The sequence below is a fragment of the Montipora capricornis genome, chromosome 8 (genome assembly GCF_036669925.1).
Source record: "Montipora capricornis isolate CH-2021 chromosome 8, ASM3666992v2, whole genome shotgun sequence".
Classification (NCBI taxonomy): domain Eukaryota; kingdom Metazoa; phylum Cnidaria; class Anthozoa; order Scleractinia; family Acroporidae; genus Montipora; species Montipora capricornis.
Genome location: NC_090890.1, coordinates 36,981,052 through 36,995,571, shown reverse-complemented (window position 1 = coordinate 36,995,571; position 14,520 = coordinate 36,981,052). Strand labels below are relative to the sequence as shown.

The 14,520-nt window shown below is 37.3% G+C and overlaps 2 protein-coding genes across 3 annotated transcripts in view; both read left to right on the top strand.

The window, feature by feature from the left end:
• Positions 1-14,520, top strand: part of LOC138014243 (uncharacterized) — a 185,949-nt gene that overhangs the window by 38,437 nt on the left and 132,992 nt on the right. The window contains exons 6-7 of one of the 2 annotated variants that reach the window (XM_068861292.1): positions 9,360-9,402; positions 9,729-9,805. In XM_068861292.1, coding sequence (XP_068717393.1) covers positions 9,360-9,402; positions 9,729-9,750 — 65 coding nt within the window. In that variant the 3' untranslated portion in view covers positions 9,751-9,805. Of the gene's footprint in view, positions 1-9,259; positions 9,300-9,359; positions 9,403-9,728; positions 9,806-14,520 lie in introns of both variants that reach the window. The other variant, XM_068861293.1, reaches the window with a different exon arrangement.
• LOC138014240 (phosphatidylserine synthase 2-like) overlaps positions 6,875-14,520 on the top strand; it is a 26,688-nt gene continuing 19,042 nt past the window's right edge. The window contains exon 1 of the mRNA XM_068861289.1: positions 6,875-6,920. The gene's annotated coding sequence lies outside the window, so the exon portion shown is untranslated. The remainder of the gene's footprint in view (positions 6,921-14,520) is intronic.

Below are 14,520 nucleotides of genomic sequence, written 5' to 3'. Positions count from 1 at the left end.
GATGGAAAGATGTACGTTTTGATATCTTGAATTATTTTTCAACACACCTAATGGATCGACACATGATTGAAGAAACAGCGCAAGCTGTCTCATCACTCGTTGAAGGAAGCGTGCGCGTAAATTCTACTAGTAGGCATAGACTGACGAATTTCTTACGACTTTCGACACAAGGATCGCAATCTTGCTACACGCATATTGAATTCAATGAAGTCGTTACCTTTGTAGGAGACACAATAAGATACGGAATGAAGTGTACTAACAGACTAACGGGCAAGGAAGCTGTTCATAGCTTCAATAGATACATTCGTGTGTTCTGCATCTTTATGTATCCGAAGTCAAGGACTATTGTAAAGAAAAGTCGTTCGACGTGTGGCCTTGATGAAAATAAATAATCTAATCATACTATGCGATCAAGCTTTCGTAAACGGATGAGAGTCGAATGCTCACAGTTACAAACTCACAGTGGTTCATGGAACAAAGTCTTTCTATGTTTTTTGTAGCACAAAGGTCTTTAAAGTAAATATTAATAAATAAACAACTTGCCGAGACTAATCCTTCTTCTAAAGTAAGACAAAAGCTTTCATAGTCAGCATGATCATAACGTCAAAATATCATGATGGTTAGAATTGTGCAGAGTTGCTTCTGTGTACATGTAACACGTTGCTTTGTACATGTAACGTTAACAGTGTCAAACGCTAATTCGTTGTCGACTTTTTATCACCATAGCTCTTACATTAATCATTGACGGATAGCCCACCCTGCTAGCGGAGCCTTTCTTTTGCTTGCTCGATTATGGCGTTTTGGAGAAAGACTTTGCCTGAATCGAGTCACATCTTTATTGAGTATGCGCTGCATGTTCCGAACCCAGGCCTAATGTGCCAGATCTTGCCGCCATCTTGGTTTTTCAAGTCCTCCGTAAAGAAAAACGACGCGCGTGCCTTACGTAGTTTTCTTTTCAATCTGGAATTTTGAGCAACATGCATATTGTAAATCGAGGTAATTTCCGGAAACACCTAATGCGTTCTTGGCACATGAGTCGAGGAAGAGCACCAAAAAGTGTCCAATTTCTTATGAAAAACAGTGCTTGCAGAAATATTAAAAAGAATGAAAGAAACCAAACGACAAATTTTCTGCGACCTTCCACACTAGGATCACCATCTAATTACAAGCCGCTTCACTTCCAAGAGATCATTGCCTTGGTACAAGAAGCTATAAGATACGGAGAAAAGTATATCAACAGACGTGGGCACATGGAAGCTATTCATAGCTTCAATGGATGCATTGGGGTGTTGTGCACCCTCAAAAATGGAAGAGAGGAAGGAAACCGATATGAGGTTAAGAAATTACGCACAATCAAAGTTGTTTACGATATCTTGCCAAAAGACATGATAAAGTTAATAACAGCTTTTCCTTTGTAGCAAGCTTAAGGCCAAGAGAAAAGCCATGACTGATGAACCTTTATTTGAGACCACTCTGTCGACGTTCTCGTTTCAATTAAGGCGTTGGCAATCACAACTGCAAACTTAATGGTCGTTATCTGGAGCATAGTAGTTGACAAACTGGCTTTCGCACGAGTCCTGTATGAAGGAATGCAAGCGCGCAATGACCATGAAGGAAACTTCCTGAGTGTATTAAATACTATTGGGTGGAACTAAAACATAGAAACGTCTTATAGTCGGTTTTTTAGTGGGTCATTTGTTTTTACAAGCAACCCAGTGGCTCCAATTATTCAAGAGGCCCTTAATACTCAGGAGAGGATTAGTTCACTAAGGCACAGGGCCAGAACCTTTAGTATAAGTTAGAATGAACTTCAAAATGACGTTTCCAGTGATGCAGGATGAATTTAATCGGGATTTGAACATTTCCTTTTTAGTTACGGTAAGATTTAAAAATGATGCTCAGAAAAGATTTTTTTCCAGGCTTCTTTGCCACTTCTCATGTTGCTTTTATTCACTGTAATGAACTTTCTCCAACAAAATCGTAACTATTCAGATTAGAAAACGACTTCAGGCATCACCGAGGTAGATTCAACTTTTATTCAAACAACAATTAGTTTATGGCTTTATAACTGAAACTCTTTAGTTCTGTCATCATCATCATCATCATCCTCAATTAAAGCCTATTAGTGTTCCACTGATGGCCACAAGCCTCAGTATGCTTTTTCCATGTCTTTCTGTCCTGTGCCTTTCTCGTGCATCTTGGATGTCCATTGAACTGGTCAATTACATTCATCCATCTTATTGCAAGTCTGGCTGCCTCTCTTACCTTTTTCCACACCTTGGTGCCAGTAAGCAGTACAGTTCTGTAGCGACAGAATTTTTTTGATCAAAGTATTTTCTCTTTACATTTTCATCCGCTATTCAGGGAGCTTTAAAACATTCAGTTTAATCTCAAGTCCTTAAAGAGAAAACCCTTGCTCCCAGTCCATGACTAAAATGCACAGTATAGAACTAAGTAACAAGGTGGATTGCTGAAAACATCCACCGTCATCTTGATTGAGAATTTAACTGATAGATCGACACACGGCCTTTTGAGATAATTAGGCAGTATGCTAAGGTACCTTTGGGTTCTAAAGAACTTCTCCCATGCAGCTTCATTGACAGCGAGGGGCAATAACGTACGTCTTTTCTTCAGCATGATCCAGTGAAAAGAAGCATTTGTAAGCTTTCTAGCGCTATACGAATAGCCAGATAATTCGGATTGGTTTAAATTACATGGCCCAAGATTACCCTTACAATGATAAAGACTCTTTTGCTATTCCTTTCATGAGAAAATGTGTGAAGCTTGTATGGCAACTTCTGGAGTTTGAGGAAACGAATGAGACAGAAATTGGTATTTCCAAGGAAATGCTCTTTAGACCTCTAATCACGGTTGTTCAAAAGGTGATTAACGGTAATCCCAGGTTAAAATTAACCAATGAGTTTATTTAATTTCTTTACTCCCAAATGCTGGTCAACGCTGGTATTCGGCAAAACTATACATTAGAGGAAATCTATCTTGAAAAACAAAGATAAGCAAAAACACTTTTACCAATTAAGTTAATTGGCTTTCAAAAACCCGGGCCCTGGGTCTTGAGGGATTATATTGGTTTGGGAATACGTGGCGGTTTTACATTTCCCTGTCAATGCGATTAATTAAGAATACTATTCATAATTATTGGAAATGGTAATCCCAGGTATGTCTAATAGGGACGTAGCAGCTCTCGTAACGTATAATCTGATTGGCTAGCTACCCTAGCCTAAAAAAAACCCACTAAACAATTGAACAATGACTTAAATACAACAGAAGCTGAACAAGCAACCCAGTAGCTCCAATTATTGAACTGGCCTTTGATATAGAGGAAAGGATTATTTAACAAAGGTAGAGGGCCAGGGCCTTTAGTGAATAACCTTCAAATTAAAGTTTCCAGTGATTTAGGTTTAAAATATCTGGCTTTGAATAATTTGGCACTTTTCTTGAAATTCCGGTAGTTGCATCGCCCTCGGTGATTTGTATTCTCCAAGAAGGGCTGTTGTGGTTCCAAAAAGAAACTTTTGTACGCTGATGCAAAAAGAAAAAAAAAAGCTCTAAAAAGACTCTTTACAAGAGACTAAACTTAAAAATCTCCCATTTCCTTTTTAGTTACTGCGTGTAATATTTAAAAATGATGCTCAGAGGAAAAGAGGAAACCACTTGGTAAATTGTGGATCTGTGCCTTAGCTTAAATATCGCATTGTACAATAAAAGCATCGGGGTTAGTCTAAATATTATAGTTGGTCGATTCAATCCGGCAACATTGTCTGTAAAGGGAAATGTCTCACGCTAAAACATGCCGTTAAAGATGTTTTATGGTAAAACATGTTGACGTTTTACAGAGTGGCCAAACGGCATAAAAGGGCGAAAGCATGTTTTAAAAAATCCAAAAAAGGCAACGAATTGGGGTCCACTTCGTTCGTCATCGTGAAAGAAACGAACACGTGACACGTCACCTTATCATAATTGGATAAATAAGCTAGTAGACTTATTACGCACGCGCCTTCAAAATGGAGGCAAGCACATCAGTTCAGCCGGCACTGGAACATATCATAGCAAGACATTGCCAACCACTTCAGAGAAATGGCAAAAGCTATTTCCTCTCTTCAGATTTAAAAAGGATAAATGAACTCATCAAAGAGACTATAGAAAACCCTGATGTTATACAACGACATAGAACCAGAAGGGACAGAGGGGTAAAAAAGAAAGTATTCGAAACGGTCGTCGGAGTGCATGGGATCACATGTGCACCTTGTTACAGTGTTACTGTAATTTTCAACCTTCAAGACGAGGAAATCATCACAGCATTTCCAACCATATGACCGTGTCAGCGATGGAGATGGAGATGTGGAGGAAGAATTAAGGATAGTAGTGAAAGTAGAATTGGCAATGAAGATGAAGACGAGGGAATATTGAAAATGGCGTCTGAATGTTTATGTCTTTCGGTGGAGAAGATGAAGGAAACGATGTTCAGGCTTAATGGCAACTGAGAGGAAAAAAAACGAACATGGTATAACGGGAAGGAAGCAGATTATGAAGCCATCTTGAAGACGAAAACTAAGATCATTTTACAGCACCTTCGATACAAATCCATTCAAGTTGAAGTGTGAGCTATAAAATTACAGTTAGTACAGTTAGATTTTGCGTTGCTCTGAAAAACACTGATAAAAGGTTTTCGCCATAAAGTTCTTACTAAATGTTTTCGAACCTTGTTTTCAAAGTCTGCAGCGATCAGAGCTCAAGCAGATTCCAAATATCTGGCCATGTGTCTGATGTGTATCGAAATAAGATGAACTACAAATCCAAAAGATTTTCTAAGGCCAACTCTCAACTGACTTATTTTTTCACAGATCAACCATCCATCACATCACCAACCAATCGTAAACCGTTTAGTGACAGTGGAATTTTCATGCAACAGTGAGGAAAGTGGAAAAGACGAATCAAATTTGAATCAAGCCTTTTTGTTAATTATGTTTCGTACGCCTAGTGACTTTCCTGCAATAATGAAAAGCTTACTATCTGATGTCGCAGTAGTGCAATACAAACTTAAGACATCATTGATTGGAAAGCAGCGGTTTTACAAGTTTAGGCGGGCAGGATTGTTTTATCTTTCCCTTCCTAAGTTCATAAGTTCAAGTATAACGAGGAGAATTGTCGAATCGATCACGTCATGACTATTTACTTTAGCTCTCCATCTAATTGATGATTATAATTGAAATACAGTTAAATATAATGAAATCTACTCACAAAACTCTGAGCGAGACCTCTGAACATTATATGACAAGATACAATCATCGCATTAATTAACACCGATTACCTAATTAAGCACAAGTATTATATAAGGATAAGATAATTATAATTGATATGGGCAGGAATGGCGAGAGAGCCTGATAAAAACCAGTTGGGCTGAAAGTTAAAGAAATTTCTTATTACCAGTTACCGACTCTGTAAAAGTAATAAACCCTTTCAAGTTATCTTGGCAACCAGGAGCTAATCAAAGGGACTTTCAATGTCCCATACTTGGCCTTTTCCTAGTAGATTTATTTATAGAACGCCCTCGGCCCTTGGGATATTCAGTACGCCCGCGGTTGTAAAAGCCAAAAATAAAAGCGAAATAAAGAACAAAACCTGATCAAGTTGTTTCTGATAGCCGGCATGAAATTTAAAATTTACTATTGGTAGATTTGTCCACAAGCCTTATAACACGTTTTCGCCAGCGAAATCACAACGTTTTGGAAACTTGTTTTATAATTTGATCCTCAAAGTGCAATAACAACAACCAAGCAACAAGAATATCGCTGATTGTGCCACAAACGTCTACGAAGAATGCTTTGAATGCTTTTTTATCATGAATGCTTTGTTTATGACCTGACGACTTATTTATTTCAAAATGCTTTCAAAGATTAGAGGCAAACATGGAAGTGTATTTATTCATAGTTTTTTTAATATATTTATTCTTAGGTTTTTAATTAATTAATTAATCAATTTATTTATTTATCATCTTCTCTAATGTCATTTCTCAGCGCAGAGGTGTGATCACTCAATTACCCAAAGGGGATGAGTCATTAACACATCTATATAACTGGACACCAATAACATTATTGAATGTGGATTACAAAATTACATCTAAAGCAATAGCGAAGAGAATGGAACCAATCCTAAACAAACTTGTTAATTCAGATCAAACTGGATTCGTAAAAAGAAGGTATATTAGAGAGAACATCAGACTGATTTGTGATATTATGGAACAAACAAAAAGTATAAATGGTACGAGTGTTCTCAGCTCGGTCGACTTTCAGAAAGCTTTTGATTCTCTTGAGTGGTCCTGTATCCAGTCAACTTTAGAGGGGTGTAATTTCGGTGAGAGAATTGTAAAGTGGATTCAATTGTTTTATAAGCGGAATATAGAAAGCGCAGTTAATATGAACATTGGATATTTGACAAGTTGGTTCAAACCTTCAAGAGGAGTGAGACAAGGATGCCCTATTGCACCATATTTCTTTATTTTGACTGTCGAAATTTTGTCTATCTTCTCTAAAGTCACAGTCCTTGATGATGTTATTTTTGTGTATCAGGGGTGCAAACCATCCACCTTGGAGCATTAGTAACTCAAGTCATTCATTCTGTTCATACACGTGCACTGAGCACCTTCCGAAGGATTGGTGCAGATCCCAGCATGCTGATCTTTTGGGTCTCTGGCACTAGCTTTTGTTCTCTCGGATACTTTGTTGATGTTTTCTGCCATCCCCTTCTTTATCGTACCAAAACACCAACGACTACAGGGATCACTTCGGTTTTCATCTCCCACATACTCTGTATCTTCAAAATCTTTGTACTTACTTTTGTTTTCTATTTCTTTCAGTGCGATGTTTTTCTCTGATGGAATAGTCATATCAGTCACTTTGCAGGTGGGTTATTATTATTGTTATTAATATTAATAATAATAATAATAATAATAATAATAATAATAATAATAATAATAATAATAATATTATTATGTGAATTCGTGCTCTTCAGTCTGCTGTATACTCCTGGAGGGCCAGGTCCAAATCATGGTCCTAGGGCACAGCAGGGCTGCTAAATTTTGCTTTTAAGACAAGTCCTTCGTGTTTTTTGTCATTTTTTTACTGATAGCTTGCTTTCTTTGACACAGGTCATGTGTTAAGTGTGCTTTTAGCAAATTTTCAAGTTTTAACAAGAGACCATGCAAATAGCCTTCGTTTTTTGTGATCTTCCAGACAAGAACGCCTGCGTTAGTGCGTTTTGCCCCACACAGTAATATTGTCATCAGTTTTTTTTATTGGTAAGGACCTCTATATTAGGTGTGTCCATAAGTTGTGGGAGTAGAAGAGGGTATTTCTAGTACGTTACTGGCAGAAAAGGGCATTTTAGGCCCTTATTTGTCTAAGATGTATTGCGAATTTTCACCAACCCACTCGAGACTTTATTCATTATTACAAACCCAACAGTAAAGTTGTATATTTCTTTACCAAGATTCGTGAACTTACGGTATTTTTTGTGTGAGTAAGACTAGAGAGAATGGCAATGGATTTAAACTATTTTTTTATTCAATCTTATATCCAGTGTCTTAATTAAATCGCAAAAAATGAACACCCAGTTTGGAAGACATATGCTTCTATATATGGTCGGGTCAACCTATACTTAAAGTAGGTTATTCAAACGCATGCATTTTTGTCTCATTTTAAGCAATACAGAAGAAAGTTCAGTAACAAATTGCCGGACCATGTTGGTTTTCTGTGATGAACATACATACCTGCATGTACACATGCATTTTGTTTAGGCACGGAATTACTAAACTACAGAGTCATTTTCTTTGGAATGAAAAAAATAAAAATTACATACGATTAACAACTGTTTCCATGTCTACTGTGTGATGATCAGTTTGGATTTCCAGACCTGTTTTGAATTTGTGGATGGTCACACCTTTTTTGCAGAGAAAAGCTTAACTATGTTGATGTTTTCATATCATTCAGGGTTCGTAAACATGGCGATCATGAAATAATGCATTTTATGAAATCTAACTTGATGTTTCGTATGTGGCCACATACTCCTTTATGTGTTGTTTTTCTTATAAAACTTCGATAGCCTAAGGACATGAGTCTCTATGATACTTAAACTTAACTTGGAAAAGTTTGCTAATCTAAATTTTTATTCGTTTGATGTTGTCCTTCAGCAGCATATTTAAAAAAAAAACTGAATACTACTGTTCGAGAGAGGCCTTGAGCTGCCTTTGAATATTTCAATCCAATCTTTCGCCGGTCTACAGCAACATCAGGTAAACCCTGATGATGCCGTAGATCGGTCAAATTAAAGCGTAGATTAAAATTTTCAAAAACAACTCTAGGCCTCACTCGAACAGTTCATTCATTTTTATTCAAATTTCTCTTGGATTAGGTTCTGGCTTCGTTTCAACTTTTCCACTTATAGAAACGTGGATTTCGACGATTTCTGCATTGTAAAATTAACTACATAATTCAGGAATTCACTAATTAAAAGGGCTTGAAAGTGTTGTTTTCATAACTGTTGCCATGGTAATATACAACACATAAAAAGACTCTCTAACACTCAGTTTAGTTTTTTTGTTCATATCATTCTTAAAAACTAAGTAAGTGGCCAAGGGTTTTTTTTTTCAAATTTAGAAAACCCTTTGAATTACCGAAAAATTTTAGTTCCTATAAGGAAGCCCGTTGTGCTACTAAACATTAATTGTACCAATAGTAGATGTTATGATAGATTCGTTTACAAACACTAGCTTTCACTTCTGTGGTAAGGGACCCTGAACACTGTCTGCATAGTTTATTACTGTTCAGTGAGTCCATTCCGTTATGAACGCTGAGGCGCAACAGACGCTTTGTTTAATATACCCTCAAATAAGACAGACTGTTTTAAGATTGTGTATTGAAAGTGTTTACGTAGATTTTAAGGATGTTTCATGGTTATCGATTTTTCAATTGTACATTTCGATGATTCTAAGACAAATCTTTTGATTTTGATACTTAAAAATTCCTATGTTTAAGTTTGAAATCATGTAAATAAACGATTCACCCTTCGGGATGCCATGTACTTTATCACGAATGAACCATTTATTTATCCATCCATACATCCAGCCATGCATCCATCCTGGGCATCCATCCATCTATTTAGTTATTTAATTTATGAAAACGCTGTTGGACGATGAAAAAAATTCCACTAGCTAATTTTTTTTTTTGGAATTTTTTTTTTAAAGGATGCGAAGAAAGGAATCTTTCTTGGATACAAAATTCAGGGTAGGTCACCGAGCTTAGCCACCACATGTAGCAAAATGTTTGAACTTTTTGCGGTTTCAGGTCACATTTCATTTCCGGTCTCCCGTTTTGATCGGAACATCTTGTAAGTATTCAGTGTGTGCCCTTACAAAGTTTTTAAAACTTTTTATTATTCTTAAGATTATAATTTCGCCTTATAAATTATTCAGAGATTTTTATTGTTATCATTAATATCGTAACTCGGAATGAATTCCAATTCAACATGCAATGGTAACAAAAGTTTTTTAGCTCGATCACATGAATAAGTATGAACCTTAAAAATATTTAGAAAAGTATATATAGTTGCAATATTATTATGCCACAGCTTAGTCGAATTAACTTTTGTTTTTCATGGGATGAGTCAGGAGCCCATGAGTTATGACTACAATATATTTTATTTTGTCCTTGCAGTTGCCAAGAAACAATTTTCTAATGCAAGTTTTCCGCGAATTTTCACGTACCTGCATGAGTTTTGGTCGGTTTTGAAGGTATGGCATAATGTTATCAGGCTGCATGATAAAACAAAATAATTCCGCTATATGATCGTTCCTAGATTCGCTGAAGATCTCTCGTTCTTGATGGATCCGAAGTAAAGGACTATTATATAGAAAAGGAGTTCAAAATGCGACGCCTAGACTTAAGACGACGAAAATAAATTAAATAATCAGATTTTGCGACCAAGCTTTCGTAAACGGAATGACAGCCTGAGAATGACGTCGCTCGGGTAAAACTCATAGATCACAACATAGTGGCAACTGCCGATTTGTGGATAGCTTCATTTCTCTCGTAATCTTCATTTTCAAATTAAAAATAAAGAAAAAATAGTTCTTTTGGGAGTTGCAACAACATATCAGTCTTTAGTCTTCAAAAATCGGCGTAATGAAGTAGACAGCTTCCATATTTTCATGGGACGCAAATAAACTCATTTTGATCTGCACCAGAGAGGAATGCAATTGAACAAACTGAAAACTGTATAAAAACAAAAGTAACCCCCTTTACTGCGCAGGATCGTTTTTGCGTAATTAGCTATTTGTTGTGTGTGGTCTGGTGCCTAATCATTGTCAACATGTGCTTACATGATTCGCGCGGCGGCCATATTAGATTTCGTACCCCCGAGCCTCGAGTTGCAATCTTTGGGAACGGGTGTCGGTAAGGCAAAACAAAAGTTTTCATACAGTAGTCCATAGGCAACAACCTTCGGATGGAGTCGATTTTTAGGAAAGATGTACGTTTTGTTAACTTGGATGACTTTCTAAAACACCAAATCCGATCTCGCCACACGATTCAAGGGACAGCGCAAGATGTCTCGTCACTTGTTGAAGAAAGCGCTCACGTTAATTCTGCCAGTAGGTATACCCTGTTGAATTTCTTGCAAAAGCAAGGATCGCAATCTTGCTTCCAGCTTATTGAATTTAATGAGGTCCTTACCTTGGTAGAAGAAACTATAAGATATGGAATGAAGAGTATTAACAGACTAGGGCGAATGGAAGCTATCCATAGCTTCAATGGATCCATTGGTGTGCTCTGCACCTTTAAAAATGTCAGCGGATATGACATTAAGGAATTACACAGCATTAAGGTCGTGTATGAAGTCTTAGAAGAAGACGATTTCAGCGTCAAAATAAGGTTGATAACAGCTTATCCTTTCCTGCATGGCCGATAGAGAAGATTCTGCATCATGACTGACAATTTTAAAAGCAAGATGAACATTGATACGAGACCTTTCCTTATGCATTTTCCTCGATCCATTTAATTGTGGTGTTGGCAATAACAACAGCAAGCTTTATCATGGGTATCTAGGACTAGTGATAGTGGGAGCATAGATTTAGGGTGGAAGACAAGGTCTTGTATATTAAAGAAACAAGCCATGGCCATAAAGAAAACGTTCTGAAAAATCGACGAGAGATGTGAAATTGGAGTATAAAAGAAGAACTAACTCCATTTCAAAGGACTTTTTCTCGATTAGAATACTCTTAAGTGGAACTAGTGCATGGACACGTTTTATAACTGGTAATATACGAGGAGATCTGTTGTTTTCCCAAGCAACCCAGTCGCTCCAATTATTTAACTGGCCTTTGATATTAAGGAAAGGATTATTTCACAAAGTTAGAGGGCCGGGGCCTTTAGTGAATAAACTTCAAATTAAAGTTTCCAGTGATTTAGGATTAAAACATTTGGTCTGAATAACTTGGCACCGTTCTTGAAATTCCGGTAGTTGCATCGCCCGCAGTGATTTGTATCCCCGAGAAGGGCTGTTGTGTTTCCGAAAAGAAACCGTTGCGTGATGATGCAAAAAGGGCTCTTTATTAGAAAAAGAAGTTAAAAATCTCCCATTTCCTTTTTAGTTAAGGTAATATTTAAAAATGATGCTCAGAGGAAAAGATGAAACCACGTGGCAAATTTTGGATGCGTGCCTTAGCTTAAATGTACGATAAAAGTCTCGGGGTTAGTCTAAATAAAATTATTATGCTTGGTCAATTCTATCCGGCAACATTCACAGTGAGTACAGGAGAAAACATATTGATACAAAGTATTCGTATTTTACACACTAGGGAGATCGTTAGATGATGACTTTTTTCACTTTGTGATTGAGAGTTGGAAGTCTGACAACATAAAACCACGATATTAAAACTCCAAACAAGTTTTTCTCGCTTGGTTGAGTTGGTTTACTGATCTGCTTTTTATCGTCGTCGACGTAGATTTATTCGGATGCAAGCAACTGACCTAGCTACTAATAATAATTCGTTTAGCTTCAATAAAGACAAGCCTCTTGTAGCAATTTACCTTCGTACCGTAACGATATCAACTAGTTAGTGCTTATTTATCTACACCAAAGGTATACTTAAAAGAGCAACTTTACAATAAACACCTCTCCATAAATAAAGAACTTCTGATATCTATATCGGAAACTGAATAGCCGTATGGTTAACAGAAATGTAATGTATAAGTAAATTGAATGTGGGTCGGCACAACACAAAAGCAGTACATTTTCAGGCATCAGGCAACTTGACTGTTAAGTGGTTGCAAAACGCTTAACATCGGAAAGAGTGAAAAAGACAAAAAGAACTTGATTAAATTTGAAACGAGGGCGTTTTCATATCTTTATCAAGAACGTTCCGTACTTTGGGACATTGAAATCTTATGAAAACGTCTTAGGCCTCAGTATGCTTTTTCCAGATCTTTCTGTCCTGTGCTTCTCTCATCCATGTTGGAAGACCATTGAACTGGTCAATTTCATTTCTTCCGATCGTACTGCATGTCTGCATCTCTTTCTTTTTCCACAACTTGGTGCCAGTATGCAGTACATATCCAAATTGTCTCCTTACATTTTCGTCTGCTTTGCACTTTGAGCTTTGAAACATTTCCTTTAATCTGAAGTTCTTAAAGAAAAAACCCTTGGTCCTCCATGAGTATAATGCACAGAATATAAGTAACAAGATACATAGCTGAAAACATCCACCATCATCGAGAAGACAACTGATGGACACACAGCCTTGTAAGCCAACCAGGCAATATGCTAAGATGTTTTTGGTAATTTTAAAGAAAATTCTCTTTTGTTGCTCGAATGAGAGCGAATGGCAATAACACTTTTGTTTTCTACTCGAAATTAAATAATCAGATTTTGCGACCAATTAGCTTTCGTAAACGGGATGACAGCCTGAGAATGACGTCGCTCGGGTAAAACTCATAGATCACAACATAATGGCAACTGCTGATTTGTGGATGCATATGGCTTCATTTCTCTCGAAATATTCACTTTCAAATTAAAAATATAGGGAAAATAGTTCTTTTGGAAGTTGCAACAACATAACAGTCTTGAGTCTTAGTTTTCAAAAATCGGCGTAAGATAGGGAAAACTTAAGCAGACTGCTTCCATATCATGTTTTCATGGGACGGGAATAAACTCATTTTCATCTGCACTAGAGAGGAATGTATTTGAACAAACTGAAAACATACTCTAAAAGCAAAGGCAACCGCCCGGCTGCACTGAGCCGGATAAAGCGTTTTTTTGCTTTTGCTTCATTAGCTATACCATGTGCTCGGTTCTTGTATGGTCTAGTCTGGTGCCTAATTTTCCTAAGTGTGTACTTTGTAAAACTGTTCACCAACGAGATATACGCATACAGTAGTCCGCAGGCAGGTATCTTCCGATGGAGTCGATTTTTTGGAAAGATGTACGTTTTGACATCTTGAATTATTTTTCAATACACCTAATGGGTCGACAAATGATTCAAGAAACAGCGCAGCTGTCTCATCACTTTTGAAGAAAGCGCGCGCGTAAATTTTTCTGGTAGGCATAAACTGACGAATTTCTTGCGACGTTCGATACAAGGATCGCAATTTTGCTGCGAGCATATTGAATTCAACGAAGTCGTTAGCTTGGTAGGAGATACGATAAGATATGGAATGAAGTGTATTAACAGACCAAGGCTCAAGGAAGCTATTCATAGCTTCAATGGATGCATTCGTGTGTTCTGCATATTTATGTATCCGAAGTCAAGGACTATTGTAAAGAAAAGTAGTTCGACATGCGGCCTTGATGAAAAGAAATAATATAATCAGACTTTGCAACGAAGTTCTCGTAAACGGATGACAGTCGAATGGGCTCGGATAAAAACTCACAGAGATTAATGGAACAAAGACTTTCCATGTTTCTCGTGGCACAAAGTTCTTGGAAGTAAATATTCATAAATAAATACCTTGCCGAGACTAAGCCTTTCTTCCAAAGTAAGACAAACGCGTTCATAGTGAGCATGATCATAAGGTCAAAATATCATGATGGTTACAATTGTGCACAGTTGCTTCTGTGTACATGCAACACGTTGCTTTGTACAGTCATGTAGCTGAGTGTCAAACGCTAATTCGTTGTAGACTTTTTATCACCATAGCTCTTAAATTAATCATTGGCTGATAGCCCATGCACCCTGCTAGCGGAGCCTTTCTTTTGCGTGCTCGATTATGGCGTTCTGGAGAAAGACTTTGCATGAATCGAGTAAGATCTTTATTGAGTATGGGCCCTAATATGACAGATCTTCCCGTCATGCATCTTGGTTTTCGTGGAAGAGCGTGCTCAGTTATAACCACCGGTTTCATCGGTTCTATCACTAAACGGATGTTCGCACTGGAAAAAACAGTTTGACGAGAGAAAACAAGATTGACTAGTCCTCCTCAGTAAAGAAGAAAGAGTCGCGTGCTTTAAGTC